Source organism: Mesoplodon bidens (genome assembly GCF_964165515.1).
Source record: "Mesoplodon bidens genome assembly, chromosome: 10".
NCBI lineage: Eukaryota > Metazoa > Chordata > Mammalia > Artiodactyla > Ziphiidae > Mesoplodon > Mesoplodon bidens.
Window position 1 is genome coordinate 75,970,350 of NC_138172.1, and position 18,544 is coordinate 75,988,893.

General features: G+C 37.5%; 1 protein-coding gene across 8 annotated transcripts in view; it reads right to left on the reverse strand.

The window, feature by feature from the left end:
* SUPT3H (SPT3 homolog, SAGA and STAGA complex component) overlaps nt 1-18,544 on the reverse strand; it is a 441,549-nt gene that overhangs the window by 98,640 nt on the left and 324,365 nt on the right. For all 8 annotated transcript variants that reach the window (XM_081246855.1, XM_081246852.1, XM_081246857.1 and 5 more), the window contains 3 exons: nt 9,190-9,265; nt 3,237-3,349; nt 1,995-2,102 (listed from right to left, as the gene is read on the reverse strand). In XM_081246855.1, coding sequence (XP_081102981.1) covers nt 1,995-2,102; nt 3,237-3,349; nt 9,190-9,265 — 297 coding nt within the window. The remainder of the gene's footprint in view (nt 1-1,994; nt 2,103-3,236; nt 3,350-9,189; nt 9,266-18,544) is intronic.

The following is an 18,544-nucleotide window of genomic DNA, read 5'->3' on the forward strand; positions in this document are numbered from 1 at the left end:
GTAATTAGGGAGTCGTTTTTAATCTCTGAAATTTCTGTCTACACCACTCATTTGGAAATTAGTACATACAATCTTGAATTGTTTGTTTGTTTGCTTGTTAATTTACTTCCTTCGTTGTCTTAAAGAATGTTCTATCTCCCTAAATACAGACCATATTAGTCTCAGAGCCCCCATTTGTACCTAATTTGGTAAAGTCCTTAAAGCAGGCCCTTGATAGTGGTTGCTGATTTGCAATGTTGATGGGTAAGATTCCTTCTCTAGAGTGGCCATTCTTTTTGTGTCGTGTCAGGTAATAAAGGGCAGAAAGACTTCCAGTCTCTCCGAATGTTCATTCTGACCACCAGTCACGTTGAAGGAGGGGTGTCTGGCAAGTCAGGGAAAAGCTTGAGGCTTGTACTAACATATTTAGCCAGGATACTTCCTGATGCTCATGCTCCCACCTCCCAGAGAGCCCAGGAAATTCTGCACACATAAGCCATCTTTCTTAACGGCTGGGTAGCTGTGAATAGCAGCTGTGGTTGCTGAGCAGTTGCCCAGGGCAGCCTGGCCACCCTGGAGAACCGAGAAAGTGGGAGGGACATGAAGAGTTTTCCTAGCCACGTAAGCAATCCCTTGAATGTTAAGGGAAAACTAGGCTTGTTATGTTCACTGTAAATTTCTTCAATTTGTCTGATGTTAATGAAAAGCATACTTATACACATATTCATAAAGTGAACATGTATCAAAGACAGTTTAAAGGGTGTTCTTTGACATCATAATTTGGGTTTGTAACATAAAGAAAACAAATAGTGTTTAATCAACTGGGTAAGCTTTAGGGACTTTTAAAGTATATTCACTGATAATAATGTATGACCTTTTCCAAGACAAAAATGGATTTTTAATGAGCATAAACATTTAAATTCCTACTTTAGTTCTAAGCCAATCTGGTTCTACAAGGGGCATAAAAAGATGTCAAACTTTTGGCATGTAATAAGATATAGGAATATATCTTTATATATTTTATATGTATCCTAGAGCAGAGATATACCTAAATTTGGAGTTTACTGGGTTCACAGATCCCTTATATCTGCAGAATGGTTTCAGACGGTCTCTCAACACCCTGAAATTGTGTACAAAATTTGCAAATGTCTTTATGGAGAAAGGATTTACAGTTTTCTTCAGATTCTTTGAATGGCTTAGCCATTTTCAGGTTATATGTTTCACCCAACTTGATTCAAAGTTCACTTCACAATTATACATGCATATGTTAACCTAACCTCCTTGCTGCCTTCTCTGTGGTTATTAGGTTGAATTATATGAAACTGATGTTTATGTTAGGAAAAAAAAGTCAAATTATTGGCAAATTCATTAAATAGATATTACATTTCTGGTTTTTAGGCACATGCTGCTTACAGAGAATATTTTTTATGCCAAAAATGATACACAGTTATTACACAAAGTCTTAAAGTTGGCAAGATGACTTTATAGTCCCCACAGGTGGGGATCCCAGCAACATAAATGCAATCAGAAAGGATGTGATTATCATATGATAGGGCCAATTGAAACACGAAGGATAAATGGAGCCATGCTTCTTTAAATCATGTTTAGAGATAAATCAATAACTGGACAGTAAAACTATCAATAAATGCCAGGAATTATTATTACACGAATAATAATAATTCTCTCATCTTTGAAGCAAAAAGAAATAACTTTTCTCAATGTTATTCAATTACCTAAACCAGGTGTTTATCTCCCATGGAAATGAGAGGTGTGCTTTCACCGAAGGGCCAGGAAAGCTAAATAAGGCCGGGAGAAGGTGAAAAAAAATCATTGTATTAAGTGGATTGTTAGGGCCTGGTACATAGTACGTATTTGTTTGAATGCTGAATGTATTAAGATTCATTGACTGAAGGCTATATATTCCTACACAGTCTTTTTCTTAGAACTACATGTAAATACCAGACATGAGAAAAAAATCCACAGATGGGTCAAAGACAGATTTTTTTAATACTTACCTCAGCAGAGCTGTGATACTGAATGAAGGTGGCAGAAATGGCATGGCTGAAGGGGTCTCCTGCCTTGGTTACCATGTCCTGCCTCACAAGAAGAGCCAGATCCACTAACTAGAAGATCAGAGCAATGAAACTAAAGTCACACAAATGGAAATAATCATCAGTGTCACTGAAATGGTAAAGCTAAAAGCAATATATCCCAAATGTTATTGATAATATTGTCTGCCTAAAAATCTGTATTGTGGACATGAGCATATGCTTTCACTGGCTGGTAAATGGACCTAACCATGAACATAAATGATATATTCTGACCTCTTAGTGGAGTGGTTCTCAAAGTCTGTAATCACTAGGGAAACATTTTATTTAATTTTTTAAATTAATTAATTAATTAATTTTTGGCTTAGTCAGGTCTTAGTTGCAGCCCGCGGGATCTTTCACTGTAGCGGGGGCTTCTCTCTAATTGTGGTGCATGGGCTCCAGAGTGCACAGGCTCAGAAGTTGCGGCACACAGCCTCTCTAGTTGTGGCGCTAGGGCTCTCTAGTTGTGGTGTGTGGGCTCCAGAGTGCATGGGCTCTGTAGTTGTGGCACAGGTGCTTAGTTGCCCCGTGGCATGTGGGATCTTAGTTCCCCAACCAGGGATCGAACCTGTGTCCCCTGCACTGGAAGGCAGATTCTTAACCACTGGACCACCAGGGAAAACCTGGGAAACATTTAAAAATACATATTTCTGGGTTCCAAGCTCCAAGATTCTAATTCAGTAGGTCTGCTCTGGGGTGTAGCTGAGAAATTTACATTTTAAACAAGAACCAAGGAGATGCTGATGCTTGTAGTCTAAGAACCATGCTCTGAGAAACTAGAGGGCAGTGATCCCAGACTCAGATTTTGGTAAGCACTCAGTAGCTTGTACATTTCTAGAAAGCTGTTTTTCAAAGCTCAAAAATAATCTCTAAACAAGAGAGATGTGTACTTAGAATTCAGTGTTGAGGAAAAGTATGCAAGTATTCCATTTCTGGTTTGGCTAAAGTTGCAAGAAACAGTCACTTTTAGCCTAACACCCACCGGGGCTGAGGATGCAAAGAAACATAACTGAACTAAATTTTAGAAAATGATGAGATTATCATAGGAGAGAACTCATGGCTGTTCTCATTCCTGGTAGAGCAGCAGGTGGAAGAAGAATTGATGAGGGACAGGGGTAGGGAGAAAGCAGCTATGTATGGCCTGATATGACAGATTAGAATTCTTACCTGTACCACAGTTTCGTACGCTAAATATGCTAAAATTTCCATAGCGACAACATTGGGCTTTATCTCCAAACTGCTGCAGTCCAACCAGTCTCGAAATTTGGAGGCTTTTTTGGCTAGCCGTTAAAAAAAAAGTATAGAAAATTTAGCTTAGGAAGTGTTTTAATACTGCATATTACTATCACAGAATGAAAAACATTTCTACTGAAAATTGCATATGAAAAACAATGCATATAATATGCAACATTTTTGAATTTATATTCTAGCCCCAAGAAATCCCTTATACATTTGCATCTTTAGTATCTCTGCTACATAACACTGTATACTAAACCACTTAATGTTTAGCACTTCTTACAATGTGTCGGAATAAGTTATCATTGGCCATAGCTTATGTTATAACAGTAGTCAGAGAATTACTTGCTTGATGTAACTTTAATTTATTCTTGTGGAAAGAAAATCCTGCAAGAAAGAACCTGTGATAAAAAAGGAACATATAGAAATTGTATTTTTTTTTTTTTTACTGCACAACGATATTTATTCCTATATACCTCCTATTAATCAGATAGTTCCTGAGAGTGATACCATTAGACAGTAGAATTAAATGATTTCAATGTATCATATGGTCTCTTTTTGTAATTTTTCATTATCTTTTTTTTTTTTTTAATTTTTTAAATTAGTTTCTGCTTTATAACAAAGTGAATCAGTCATACATATACATCTGTTCCCACATCCCTTCCCTCATGCATCTCCCTCCCTCCCACCCTCCCCATCCCACCCCTCCAGGCGGTCACAGAGTACCGAGCTGATCTCCCTGTGCTCTGTGGCTGCTTCCCACTATCTATCTACGTTACGTTTGGTAGTGTATATATGTCCATGCCTCTCTTTCGCTTTGTCACAGCTTACCCTTACCCCTCCCCATATCCTCAAGTCCATTCTCAAGTAGGTCTGTGTCTTTATTCCCGTTTTGCCCCTAGGTCCTTCATGACTTTTTTTTTTTTTTTTTTAAATTCCGTATATATGTGTTAGCATACGGTATTTGTCTTTCTCTTTCTGACTTACTTCACTCTGTATGACAGACTCTAGGTCTATCCACCTCATTACAAATAGCTCAGTAGAAATTGTATTTTTAATACCTTTCAAAATGTGCCTATTACTTGAATAGGCTCAAAGTTGTGAATTTAGAATTAAATAGAATAAACTGATATCTGGTCTGATCTAAATCTGTGGTTACATTTTCCTGATTGCAAAGATGTCCAAATTCTTAAGCCTGACTCTCAAAACCACCCAGACTGATTCCAACCTGCCTTTATATTATTCCCTATTAAAATGTCACTGGCCTTGAGTATAATCCTCTGTGTTCACCCTGCATGGGATTCTCTATCACTGTTTCATTCGTATGAATTCTGCCCATACAAGCCAAAGGTATACATCCTCAACTCTAGTCATTTACTGAACACTTATATCATCAGAGATCCTTTTGTGCCTGCTTATAATTTCTCAAGCCACATTACAAGTTTTTTGTGGACCAACACCATGCGTTACGTCTCATGCATACCTAACAGTACCAAGCACGTATGGAACCTTCTGTTAAATATCTCTAAACCACCACAGTGCTAAGCAGAATCTAACTTGACGTAGGTTCCTTCATTAGATATTACTAATTTAACTAGTAACCCAGAGGGAAAAGATAGATAGTGAAGATTTTATCATATCTATAACATAATCATCTTTTAAAAAATCCAATGATTATTCTTTTGATTAATCTGGTCCCACAGGTCTATAAAACACTTAACAGTAACTCCAAGCATGATGTTTTGATCCTTATAGATAAAGTCTTCATGGATTCCACATACAGAAGAGTTTTCTGTGAAATAAATCACAGGAGACATTAAGTCCTGCTATCGAAGCACATATCCAAAGCTGTCAACTGTGGCAGAATTATGATAATCCCACTTAAAGCTATCTCCCTAAAGTAACCAATCTTCCCAATGCTCTCTGACATGCAACATTCCATCTAACTAGTAAGCTGCAATAGCTCACAAACACTTGGTTAACATCTGTGGAATACTTCTGAAGTTCAAGTCAACAGGCAGCAATTTGGCAAGATCAATAAAATGTACCCTATTCACTTCTCCCTTTGCAGACAGCAACATGGAAACAGTTATTTTGTGACTGCTCTGAACACTTAATTTTAAAAGTAAGGGAAAGAAGAGTTCTTGGTATTCTGTCAGATCTGCCTACCTAAGCAACAGAATCGTCAGCTTTCTCACTAGATCTTACGTACTGAGAATGCAGAGGTGAGGACCATGGGTCCACCATGGTATCCCAGCACCCAGAACAGTGCCTGACATTAGCACACTCACCATAAATATTTCTAGAAGGAAGAAGTGAATGAATGAATGAATAAATGAAAGATATTCCTTAAGAAAAGGGTAGGGTCCAAACTTTTCCATACATCAAAAAAGATGCATAAGACCACTTGGGTTACTACTATGCCAGCAATCTTCCAGGTGAAGGTTCTCTGAGCTAATTCCCTCCCTGTCACGTGGAGGACTGTTTCAGAGACGGACCTTTCCAGGGTGCCGCTGGTTCCAAAAAAAAGAGGCACAGATACTCTTAGTTATGATAGTTTGTTTTCACCAGAAGTAAGGGGGCATGAAACTGAATGAGTTCCTCTTCCTTCACCTCTCTTCTCAAAATATCAGGGGAAAGGGTAATCCTGGAAATTGATCAACAGTCTAAATAGAACCTTGACCAAAGGTCAAAAATTCCTGGGATTATCCTCTTTCTGACACACCTGAGTTTTCAGCCTGTGCTGGAAATAAAACTACTTTACTTAATAATTTCATATGGAAATTTAAGGTTGTCAGTTCTCATACACTTTATCTTTCTCATCAGTGATCAATGGTAAAATTCAAGTTCCTCTCAATATTCCATTCTCTCACCCCTGCACACTATTTCATTATTTCTACCACATCCCTTCTCACCAGCCTTTCCATTCCTGATCCTTCCTGCAGAGCCCTCTGTAATGCTCATTCCACTCCGAAGAAAACCTTCTACAACTTCTATCTCTTCAAAATCACTGTTCTTTGGATATATCGAAAATAACCTTTCTCAGAGGGCATGGTTTTCCCTGGAAACTTCTATAGTAGGGGTTCCTTCTTTCTTTTCTTTTATACATATTTATTGATCGGCTACTGATTGCCAGCCTGTTCATTTCCCCATATACCCGAGGGTATATCTTCATTCTCTTTCTTTCTCCCACAGGGAAAACATAAAACAAGTAGACATCAGATTTCTAACCAACAACAGAGGCTAAAAGACAATGGAATCATGTTTTAACCAATAACTATTAGTCTACAATTTCCTACTTAACTAAACTATTATTTAAGTAGGAGGGCAAAATAAAGCCATTTTTAAGACAGAAATGAGTACTTTAAGCACTTACAGAGGCTTGGGAAAAACAAAATTAGGCTGAGAAGGGAAGTTTAGATACAGGCATACCTCAGAGATACTGTGGGTTTGGTTCCAGACCACCACAATAAATCAAATATTGCAATAAAGCGAGTTACACCTATTTTTTGGTTTTCCAGTGCATATAAAAGCTATATATACACTATACTGTAGTCTACTAAATGTAAAATAACATTATGTCTAAAAAAATAGCTTAATTAAAAATAATCCTGTTTGGAAAAAAAAAATCCTGTTTGAAAAATGGCACCAATAGACTTGCTTGATGCAGGGTTGCCACAAACCTTCAATTCCTAAAAAAACACACTATCTGTGAAGCACAATAAAGCAAAGAGCAATAAAACGAGGTATGCCTGTAGTTACCAACTTAAAAAATTTTAAGTCAGGGGTGTACTTTAGAAAAATTAAGGATAGCAACTAAAATAATAGCAACAGAATATATAATATACAAACTGGTTGATGAAAAATGGAATGAAGAAAACCCAATCAATCCAAAGAAAAGGAGGAAAACCAAATAAAAAAGCACAGTAAATTGAAAACACAAAATAAGACAGGATATATAAACCCAAATGTATAAGTAATTAAATACATATAAATTAAACTCAACAATTAAAATACAAAGAGACTCTCAGATTAACTAAAAAGAAAATTTAGGTATTTGTTTACAAAATCCACACATAAAACAAAAGGTTGAAAGGACTGGAAACAGGTATATCAAATTATAACTAAATTAAAGCTTTGTGAATTAATATCAGATTTTAAAAGACTTTAAGGGAAATGACTATCTGACTTACATAAATGTAAAAACAAAACACTGGTGAGCATGATCAGTGTCCTGGTTTTACAACTTACCCTCAGCCTATGAAGTTACAGACATGTTATTTTGAAATGCACCAGTAGTCTCAACTAGTAGTCTCAACTACTAGTAGTCTCATGCACTAGTAGTCTCAACTGAGCATTCCCAACGACAGTATTGTGGCATATAAAAAAACAGATTCTTCCACGAAGGTTTCATGATGCAGCACTTATGGGTACCATATAAAGAAATATTTTTAAATGCCCAAATCCCTCTTCTTTAAAGAAAAAAAACCAAGCATAAGATACTCTTTATACTACAATTATTTTATACAGAAATGGAATGTATTAATTTTTAATCTACTAAGTTTACTACTAAGTTATGAATCAAAAAATTGTCATGAAAAATCAGATTTTTAAACAAAAGATGTATTAGGACGCGTCAATGACTACATGTTTTAGTGTGAAATAGCACTTCTGTTCCTTTAAATAAATTAAATTTAAAATATGATTTAAAAAAATAGTTCAATAGCACTAAATGTTACTTTATAAAATGGAGATTTATACTTATAAAAGACTTGAATGCCATTTTTAAACCTAAAACTTACAATACAAAAACCTCTCATTTGCTGAAATTGCCATGATCTGAAGTGTCATTTACTTAATGCTTCACAGATGTATGATGCCAAATTGTTAGTCAGGCTGCAAAGTATATTTAGTTAGGAAAAAAAAAATCTTCCCAAACATGTTTTCCTATATTTTACTGACATTTACATGAGGCAGTATTTGAAATGTGTCATTTATTTGCACTTTATGATCTATAAATGAAGCTCTCATTTTCTTTTTCCAAATCAAATACATTGTTATTGTGACCACATAATAGCTTTTCGTTTAAAGACACCATTGTGTCCATGATCCCTCAGATTAGGGTCATGTGCTACTTTGTCATATTTTTAACTGGACTTTTCATCACACTTACGCTTTGACCTTCACCCTGAGAGTCTTAGTCATCACTGAACTGTTGCTGTAAGGATGTTTTGTACACAATCTAGCCCACTATTTATCAAGAGCCTTTATTCTCAGTAAGCTGTGCGCAGGGGTGGGACAGCACTCATTTTGCGATAGGTACAAGAGCGTGGACTAATGAATTTGCTAACGTGGAATGCACACCACAGCAGGAGCTTACAGACAAAGATGGAAGAGACTGTTTATGTTGATATGTTCTATTGTGGTAATATGAGAATGCACACATGAAGGGAAAGTTTGGTATTTATTACCATTAGGGGCTTTTAAATGTCATGACTGTACTACTACAGTCCATTATGGGTCAAGTACAATCAGCAATGCTAGTGTAAAAATGACTAAGAAACCAAAAAAGAAATTTAAATGGGAATATTACAAAAAATGGAATTTTTCTGACTAAGAGTAATGTGAATAATTAACATGGCTCTCTGTGTATTACCAGCACCCTTAAAAACCTCTTAATACTATTAACTGCAAAACAGCAGAGTGGGGTAAAACCTTTTATAGGCTCCCCTACAATGCAGAGGCTGTTTCCATAATAGTTATAACTATGTATATATGTATTAAACTCACCAATTTCTAAGGAACACAGATGTTGCTGTACTTCAGCGTATCTGTAACACATAATCTCAAACGTATAATGAAGCAAAGGTAAATGCTTACTTACAGAAACTTAACTGTCGACTTTCACAGAATTCTGCATATTGAGCTGAATCCATAATTCGAGTTTGTCTTTCTGCTCTCTAATAGATAAAAATAAAAAGACACACAATTTTTAAAGCAAGTAGACTTTTATGTTTTCACAGCTAAAACCCAGAACTGAAGTTCCATTTCCTTTTCTTACTCTAGGTGAATAGTTTAGTACCACCATAAATACCATGATACATAAAATTATGATAACAGTAGTTTTGAAGCTTGTTTCTTTTAGAAATAAAGTTTAAAAACCATTTTCCAGTCCTCTGTTATTTTTATTACAGTGGAAGAAAAAACTAAAGGACCTCACTTCTTAAGACTGTGCACTTCTAAATTTTCTTTAACTGTACCACACTCTTGAAGAAAAAGAAAACTGTGAGGTGTAACAAATCAAACAGAAAATTTGTTACGAACTCTTATTGCCTATCTGCCTTAAAGCTGGGATTTTTCAATGTTAAAATAGGAATCAACGAATGGAATCCATATATTTCCCCTCAGTTAGAACATAGAGCCAGAGCTAACAAATCCATATTTTAAATTGCAAAGAAAATAAAGAAAAAGGTAAACACAACACAAATCCTTTAATCTGAGTCCAGGTATGATTCACAGTTTGGTATAGTTTCATTCATGGGTTTTTGGATTCAGTATAGCAGATGTTTGCTGCTTCATTGTCCCACAAGAGGTAGGATAATTATAATTCACCCATAGTTTGGTGGGAAAGAATATGACCGCTTCCGCTTCCTTGGCAAGGGAAGCATTTTGAAATGAGACAGGCTGGTACTTCTTGGAATGAGTTTCTGGCCAGTAAAGGAAAATAAATTCCCTGAGATTTAAAATTTTTTTCTGCTTTGGAAGGACTTTCAGCAAATTTTCTTTATCACAGTTGATGGAATACATAAGTACCACCTCTAACGTCTATGGATATTTTTATATTTTTTTAAAACTGAAATTATTCTTTTTCCTCTTGTTTGATTTGGGTGAGTAGACAATTTAATTCCAATAATCTATCAGTTGAATGAATAATGGCACACTAGCTGCAGCTCCACAGAGAAAAGATAGATGGGGGGTGGGAATTAAGGCAAAATTTACCAACTACTGTGGTTCCTTCTAAGACCACTGATTATTTTTTCCCTTCCTTCTCTCCCCTCCACCTTTTCCTTCCTAACCTCCTCCACACATACTCACAAACACATATATGTGTTGACACAAACCCAGACTTCTTGTTTATTTATTCTCTAGGTTCAACTATCCTTTTTGAACACGTACAAGTAAATATTACTCCCACACACGTGCAGGTATATGTATGTGCTGTATGTGTACATGTATCCTGTTGTGTGTGTATCTGAAACATCATGTCTCCTTAAGGGTATATTACTGGATAACTTTTTATGTACTCAGAAGTATTTTTTGATATATGAATGCATGATTTAGTTTTGTCCTTTATAATGTATCTGATACATGACTCAATAAATGTTTGCTAGTGGAAAACAGGAAGTAAGGGATAATTTACGTGTTTTGAACATGACAAATCAGTTACTAATGTGTTTATTAAAACAAAAACCTCTGAGACTGATATCTTTAATGTATGTACATATTACGTATGCATGTCTGTATGTGCATCTGACTGTCTGTGTCTGACTACAGCAGGAATCTCTTAGGTTTGAATTTCTAGCTCCTAAAAAATATCTGACACATGGTAAATGAACAATAAAACATTTGTGGAATAAACAAATGCTACCATCTTGGTCTATGATGTAGGCAAATGGCTATAATGCAGCCAATCCTTCATTACCCATGCATTCCTCCAGGTCTTGTCTGCTACTCTCCAGCTAGGCAGCCTCATTTACCAAACACATGCTAGACAGAAAGGAATCAGATGACTACAGAAGAAGAAAGTTCCTAAGGAGATTCTTAATACTAACTTTCCTCCAAAAATTGGACATTCAAGATTTGGCTTCTGTATACATTCTTAGATAGCTTAGATGGTTGATATATTTTATCTTATTTATTTATTTTTTCATATTTAAAGATTTATTTTTTAGAGTAGTTTTAGGTTCACAGTAAAATTAAGAAGGAGGTACAGACAGCTCCCAAATACCCCATGCTCCCCGACGCACACAGCCTCCCCATCATCAACACCTCCAGCGGAGTGGTGTGCTTGTTACAACTGATGAACCTACACTGCCATATCATTATCACCCCGAATCCACAGGTTACATTATGGTTCACCCCTGGTGTTGTACACTCTACGAGTTTGGACAAATATATGACACGTATCCATCGTTATGGTAAGTTGATGTATTTTAAGTCCTCTAGCCTCTACGCAGTAACCTTTGATCTCGGGAGCCCCGTGAAGCTACTAGGGTATGCGTAGAAATTATTCACCAAGTGCCTAGCATACAGCAAACACACAATGTGAAGCAGTTGACTCAACAGCAAAGATTTACAGGCAGTACAAAATCACGGCTAGAGAGCAGCATAAAGTTCATCTTGTTCAATCTCTCTCTAAATTAAAGATAAGGAAATTAAGATTCGGGGGGAAATGATTTGTGAAAGGTGACCAAGTTAGAACTGAAGCCCAGGACTCTCAATTCCTTGAGGAAGCCTATTTTCATTATAAAGAGCTGTCTCTAACATATAGTAATTTTTTACTCCAATATTTTTCTTTGGGATCCTCTAAACTCTATACATTATCTTACTAAAAGGTATTATGGAGCCACTGTAATTAACATGCCCAAACTGTTCACGAGAAAATGAAATTAGTGAGGCCCTGGATCAGCAAAGAAGGCAGATCTGGGGATAGCCTAGTACAGAGTGTACAAACTGTAAGGTAACTGACAGTACACGGGGGTGCTGCAAACATGTCACAGGTGTGGAGGGATACTGTTTCCCCTCAACCTTCTGGATGCCTCACAAGGCTGAGGCCGCAGAAACCCCAGGCTGGTAAATGTTATCATTTTCTATGCGTGCCATGACATAAAAGAGGTTGGGAAGCACTCCTCCTAATGTCCTCAGAATATACACTGCATGTCACTGGGCATGCATGCTATTCACAGCACGGTCAAGTGTGCTCAACAGGAAATCAGAGACACTAACTGGGACTTGATGATGATGAGGATGGTTCAGATCCGCTCCTCATGCTAATTTTTGTTTACTCCTCTCTCTTCCCCAGGACTTGTTTCAAATAACCAAAAAGAAAATGGGACAAATTTGGTCTCATAAAAGCATCCAAATCATTCAGCATCTGATTACATTATCTCCTGATCTTACACTATCACCTGAAATACTGGGAAAGTCAGAAAATACCTAATCTTCATGGACCATGTATTCTTCAAAGATAGTAACTATATTTTGCTTCTATAATCTCAGTGTTGGCTGAGATTTCCTAGCTTGGATTTACCTGGGCCTCGGTAAACATGTGCTGACTGGGCAGCTGGATGGGTAGATTGAGGCAAAAGAAATGCACATAAATCCTTGATGGCTGATCTCAGAGCAGGAACTGTAATATTTGTAAACAAATTGTACAAATTCCAGAGAGGGTAGACAGTTTTTTAAGCCAAAGACCCATAAAAAACAAGACACTGGCCAACAATTAACTAAGGCTGGCTCTTAGTTTCTGTGTTGTCCTAAATCCACCTCCCTTCTGCCTCTCTTCAGATCACCCTCTGTAATTCACACTAAAGTACACAGTGGCTGTCCTTTTCTATTCCTGGAACTTTAAGAAATCTCTGGAAAAAGATTCAAGAGGGAAAAAAATCAGAAGCCTAATAAAATAGCATGACCTGAATAACAATGCCTCCTCTTTGCATAGAGCAGCACAATAAACTTTAAGATAAAGTTTTTTTTCATAGCTCCATTTCAGAAGTTGAGCTTGAGCACACTCAGATGTAGAGAAGTAAAAAAAAGAAAAAAAATTAAAGTATACAGTTAATAAAGAGGCATGGGCTGGTCTTGAATGACCTGTTCTGAGGTGTATCACTGAATAACCATATCAGGTTAATCACAGCTTTTATTCTTCCTGAACATCCGCGCGATGAGGATGATCTCAGACTGCCACATACATGTCAGGTCACCTCTGGCTTACTCATGCTTTTGCATCTGCAAGTCCAGTTCGTCTTCTGCTTAATCTGGAGCTTCTACCCACTCGTTGCTTTCTTTAGGTATCAGCAGTGCTTCTGAACGCTCATAAAGATATGCTAAGAACTCAGAGGCTTCTCTGAAATTGAACCTTACTAGTACTACAACATAGCAAAGTATTACCATGTAGGGGCATACATGGATGCACTACCTTTGAAAGAATTATTCCTAAAATTTTCCAAATACCCAACAATATTTCAAAATTTAACTGAAACAGCTTCAAAAAAAAGGTAATAGAGAAGAGTTATACTATAGTCATTCATCTCATTATCAAGGTTACGGGCCTTTCTGGTTATTGCAAAACAGAAGGCACAATTCCATGTCAGATAAACTTACTTTCTGGGTCTTACCTAAATGAAAACAGGGGAGCAAATATCCCTACAAATGCCGTAGGTAGTATAATTTGTTTGTTCAATACCTGAACCTAACAGTCTGTCAGTATATAACTGTTAATTTAAATTTTTAGTGAAAAGTTTTTATGTCAGTGGATGTGAAATTGCTGTGTCTTTGAAAAATACTTTCAAGGACAGCAGTGACAATCACCATTTGCCCCTGCCTATATCAGTTTGAGGTATGAGGCTGGATTACTTCTGCAGCATGCAGTTTCATTTAAATTCTCTGCATGCTTTCACTGAAGCATACGTAAAGGTTATAGAAACTATGTGCTGGCCTATCTCTTGGCAGCTTCTCAAGACACATGACTTTCTTCAGCAACACAGAATCACAGAACATAACTTTTAAACCAAGATGAAAGTTTTCATCTGCTTTCACTTCCACCTTGAATTAAAAAAAAATCTTACTTTGATTACACTTAGAAGTCTTACAATTGAAATGCAAAGTCCTTTCGGCATGGAAAAGGCCAAATGTCAATGGTAATCTACCAAATACCTCATGTTAGGCAGGAACTGGTTGCTGAACTTGAAAACTTCATACAGAGTGGTTGCAGCAGCATCCAGCAATGTGACAACATGTGAACTGTGGAATGTTTATGTATGTTCATGTATGCTGTGGTCCACAGCAGAAGGACATTCACAGATCAGTAAACGCGACAGAATGCTGAAGCACCTTGGAAACCTCATACACCCCCAACTCACCGTAGATAAGGAAGATGAGGTCCAAAAAGGTTTTAGGGTTTATCTGGATCGTTGCAGAGGCAACCCGGTACGCAGGTGAGTGCTGGCTCGGCTTGCTGGGTCAGTTTGTAATGTACTAGATTCCCCTACCCAAGAGGTAGGTGAGTCTCCCTCAAAACATCTGGTAGATTCCCCTGCTTTTAATGCCCACTGGAGTGCTCATCATTTTGGGCCTGGAGTACTGCAACAGGTTTCTGCTGGTTCCTTCCAAATATTTTAACTCTCCCAACTCATCTGGGTACAATTACTTTAAGTAAAAACAAAGAGAAAAGACCTTGGCACAAAGGTTACTCTTTGTCACATCTGCCATGTTTTGCTGTCCCCTGCCCCTCCCTCATGATGGTGCTGGACACCCCCTCTTCCATCCCCATGGTAATTTAACTCCTTCCCTTTCAGCATAAGTACCATCTCCTCTAGCAACTTTTCCCTCAAGATTCCAGGTCACATTGATTCCTCTCTTCCGAATCACACATGTTCTTCTAGATAATATGATACCCCTGCACTTTTCTGGGTGTCCTACTTCTGTCTGCCCTCAGAGATTATAGCTGCGAGAACGTATTAACTGAAAAAAGCAAGTTGAGAATCAGAATGTATGTACCTTGATCCCATTTATGTTTAAACACACAAGCGTGCACATGCGACATACACGTATGCAAACATCTGGAAGTATATACATTATGCTTTTAATAGTATTAATCTCGGGGGTTACATTATAGGGAACTTTTACTTTTTCAGGTACACACTGCAGTAATTAAAATTTTTTTTCTTAACTGAATTACAATCAGGAAAGAAAAGATTTTTGAAAGTAAAGAAATCTTGGGCTTCCCTGGTGGCGCAGTGGTTGAGAGTCCGCCTGCCGATGCAGGGGACACCGGTTCGTGCCCGGGTCCGCGAAGATCCCACGTGCCGCGGAGCGGTTGGGCCCGTGAGCCATGGCTGCTGAGCCTGCGCGTCCGGAGCCTGTGCTCCGCAACGGGAGAGGCCACAACAGTGAGAGGCCCGCGTACCGAGAAAAAAAAAAAAAAAAAATCTTGTTTGCCTTACAGAAGGTCATTAAATAAATGTCCATATGCAGTAAAATAATCAAAGTGGTTACTCAAGAGGCAGAAAATCACAGAGAGATAGCAGAGGCTTGGATATATGTTCTCTGTGAGATGGAGTGAAAGAGGGAGAGAGAGGAGAATGTTACTGCAATGTTAAGGGAGCCAACTCGGAATTCTGACTGATGTAATCTTGAAATCAGAAGTTCATTTAAGTTTGACCCAGAATTTTCTAACTGAATAAAAATACAATATATTTCCTAGCCTAAAAATAAAGGTTTCCGTTAGTGTTGATTTGCTCCCCCAGAGTGATTTTTATAATCCACCAGTTTTATGTGTCCAAGGTATTAAGAATGTATTGTAATAGCTGTATGAAGTTTCCCAAGGAAATAGCTGTAGACTCTAGGAGAACATTCAAGGGATTTAAAAGGAATTCTGTGCTAAAAATAAGTGAGTAATTCTCAGCAAGTACAAAGCATCAGTGATTGAGAAATACACAAAAGGATATTTGTGACATTAGTTCATAATAGAGTTGTTTCAAAATACTGGATTTTTTTGGGTCTATACTCTTGGGGTCTAAATATATTAATGTTAATATAGGAGTTTTTTTTCTTTTCTATATATTTTAAAGTATGAAGAATGAGCATGATTGGTTATATAAGGAAAATACAGTTGTTATTAAAAATCAAAATACTACACTTTAAATTGGGATAATGCCTGCTTCAAATTTTTTAATCTGAATTTATTAAACTAGTAGTGGGGAGAATTGTTCCCAATAAAATATTTCCTGTCTTGGGATAAAATGTGTGCTAAGAAAAGTATCATTTTTTTTTCAATAACTTAGTGCCAAACAACCTAATCCCATGTTTAGTTGTAAACCCTCACGTAGTATTAGTACTAATTTTTACTGATGTTTTCCTGAAATTGTAAACATGCTCTGTAATAACTAAGTTGGCAAATAATATAAAAAGCTATGTGAGTTTCTGCCCAAACTAGTTCTTTAAAGTGATAGAAGCTTGACTTCTTTTTTATGTTCCTGATTGAGGGTGCTATAACCCTTTTTTGTGGTTTCTATTTGGCTGTATATCCCAAAGTGAACATATCAGGTTAATATATGTAGGCTCTTTAGGTATTCTGAATAATATTCCGAAAAATTCTCATAGGTTTATGTAATATCCAGATGAGTCGACATAACTTTAGAGTCTAGCAAATGTACAAGGATACAGTTAAATATTTTGGTCATTTAGGGTAAAACTTTACAACTGGAAAATATGTATATAAAGCAACTATTGCACAAAATTTAATTCATACTTTCTCTTTAACCTTGAGTGAGAGCTGCAGACCTGTCCATTTTGATTTAGTCAAAATCAAATTCTCAAGCAGTCCAACACACATACTGAACACAGGCTGGCTTCACTTATATAGTGGGAAAGTCTGGCACCTTTAAAATAAAATCCTGTGAAGCAGGGAGCCTGTCAATGCAGCATGGCCCTCACCATCCTCTTCAAGGATCCATGGAACTCTGCACAGAACAAGGGAGAGTCCCCCTTGGAATTTCCCTTTGTTGCTACCATGTGATACATCTAAGTGTTTTCACCAAGGATTTTTTTTTTATATGTGAAAATAACACTTTTTATCTTAGTTCACTTCACTGATTAATTCCCTCTAAGCAAGTTCCATGAGCTCTACCTTTATTTTTATTTATTTATTTATATTATTATTTTTTAACATCTTTATTGGAGTATAATTGCTTTGCAATGGTGTGTTAGTTTCTGCTTTATAACAAAGTGAATCAGCTATATGTACACATATATCCCCATATCTCCTCCCTCTTGTATCTCCCTCCCACCCTCCCTATCCCACCCCTCTAGGTGGTCACAAAGCACCGAGCTGATCTCCCTGTGTGATGCAGCTGCTTCCCACTAGCTATCTATTTTTTTTTTTTTTTTTTGCGGTATGCGGGCCTCTCACTGTTGTGGCCTCTCCCATTGCGGAGCACAGGCTCCGGACGCGCAGGCTCAGCGGCCATGGCTCACGGGCCCAGTCGCTCCGCGGCATGTGGGATCTTCCTGGACCGGGGCACGAACCCGTGTCCCCTGCTTCGGCAGGCGGACTCTCAACCACTGCGCCACCCGGGAAGCTCTAGCTATCTATTTTACATTTGGTAGTGTGTATATGTCCATGCCACTCTCTCACTTCGTCCCAGCTTACCCTTCCCCCTCCCTGTGTCTTCAAGTCCATTCTCTACATCTCTGTCTTTATTCCTGTCCTGCCCCTAGGTTCATCAGAACCATTTTTTCTTTAATTCCATATATATGTGTTAGCATACGGTATTTGTTTTTCTCTTTCTGACTTACTTCACTCTGTATGACAGACTCTAGGTCCATCCACCTCACTACAAATACCTCAATTTCGTTTCTTTTTATGGCTGAGTAATATTCTATTGTATATATGTGCCACACCTTCTTTATCCATTCATCTGTTGATGGACACTTAGGCTGCTTCCATGTCCTGGCTATTGTAAATAGAGCTGCAATGAACACTGTGGTACATGACTCTTTTTGAATTATTGTTTTCCATGAGCTCTACCTTTAAAAATATGTCTGGAATAAACTACTTTTCATGCCCTTCCACTGTCACTGCCACTCCTCTGGTCCAAGCCGTCCTCATCATCTCTCCTCTGGATTACTGTGATCATCTCCTAGTGGGTCTTCCTGCTTCCACTCTTCCTCCTCTCCTATCCCCACCCCTGACCATCTACTCACCAAGCAATGGCCAGAGTGATCTCTTAAAAAATGAAAATCAGATCATGCTATTTATGATCAAAACTTCCATGTATCTATTCCTTCCAATATAAAATAAAAATTAAAACAAACAAAAACTTCCAACAGCTTCTCACCACACGTAGAAGAAAAGCCCAAATCCTCAGAATGGCCTGTAAATCCCAACGTCATCTGGTTCCCTATTACTCTCACATCTCACCTCCTACCACTGCCCTTCTCACTCCACTGTAGCCACA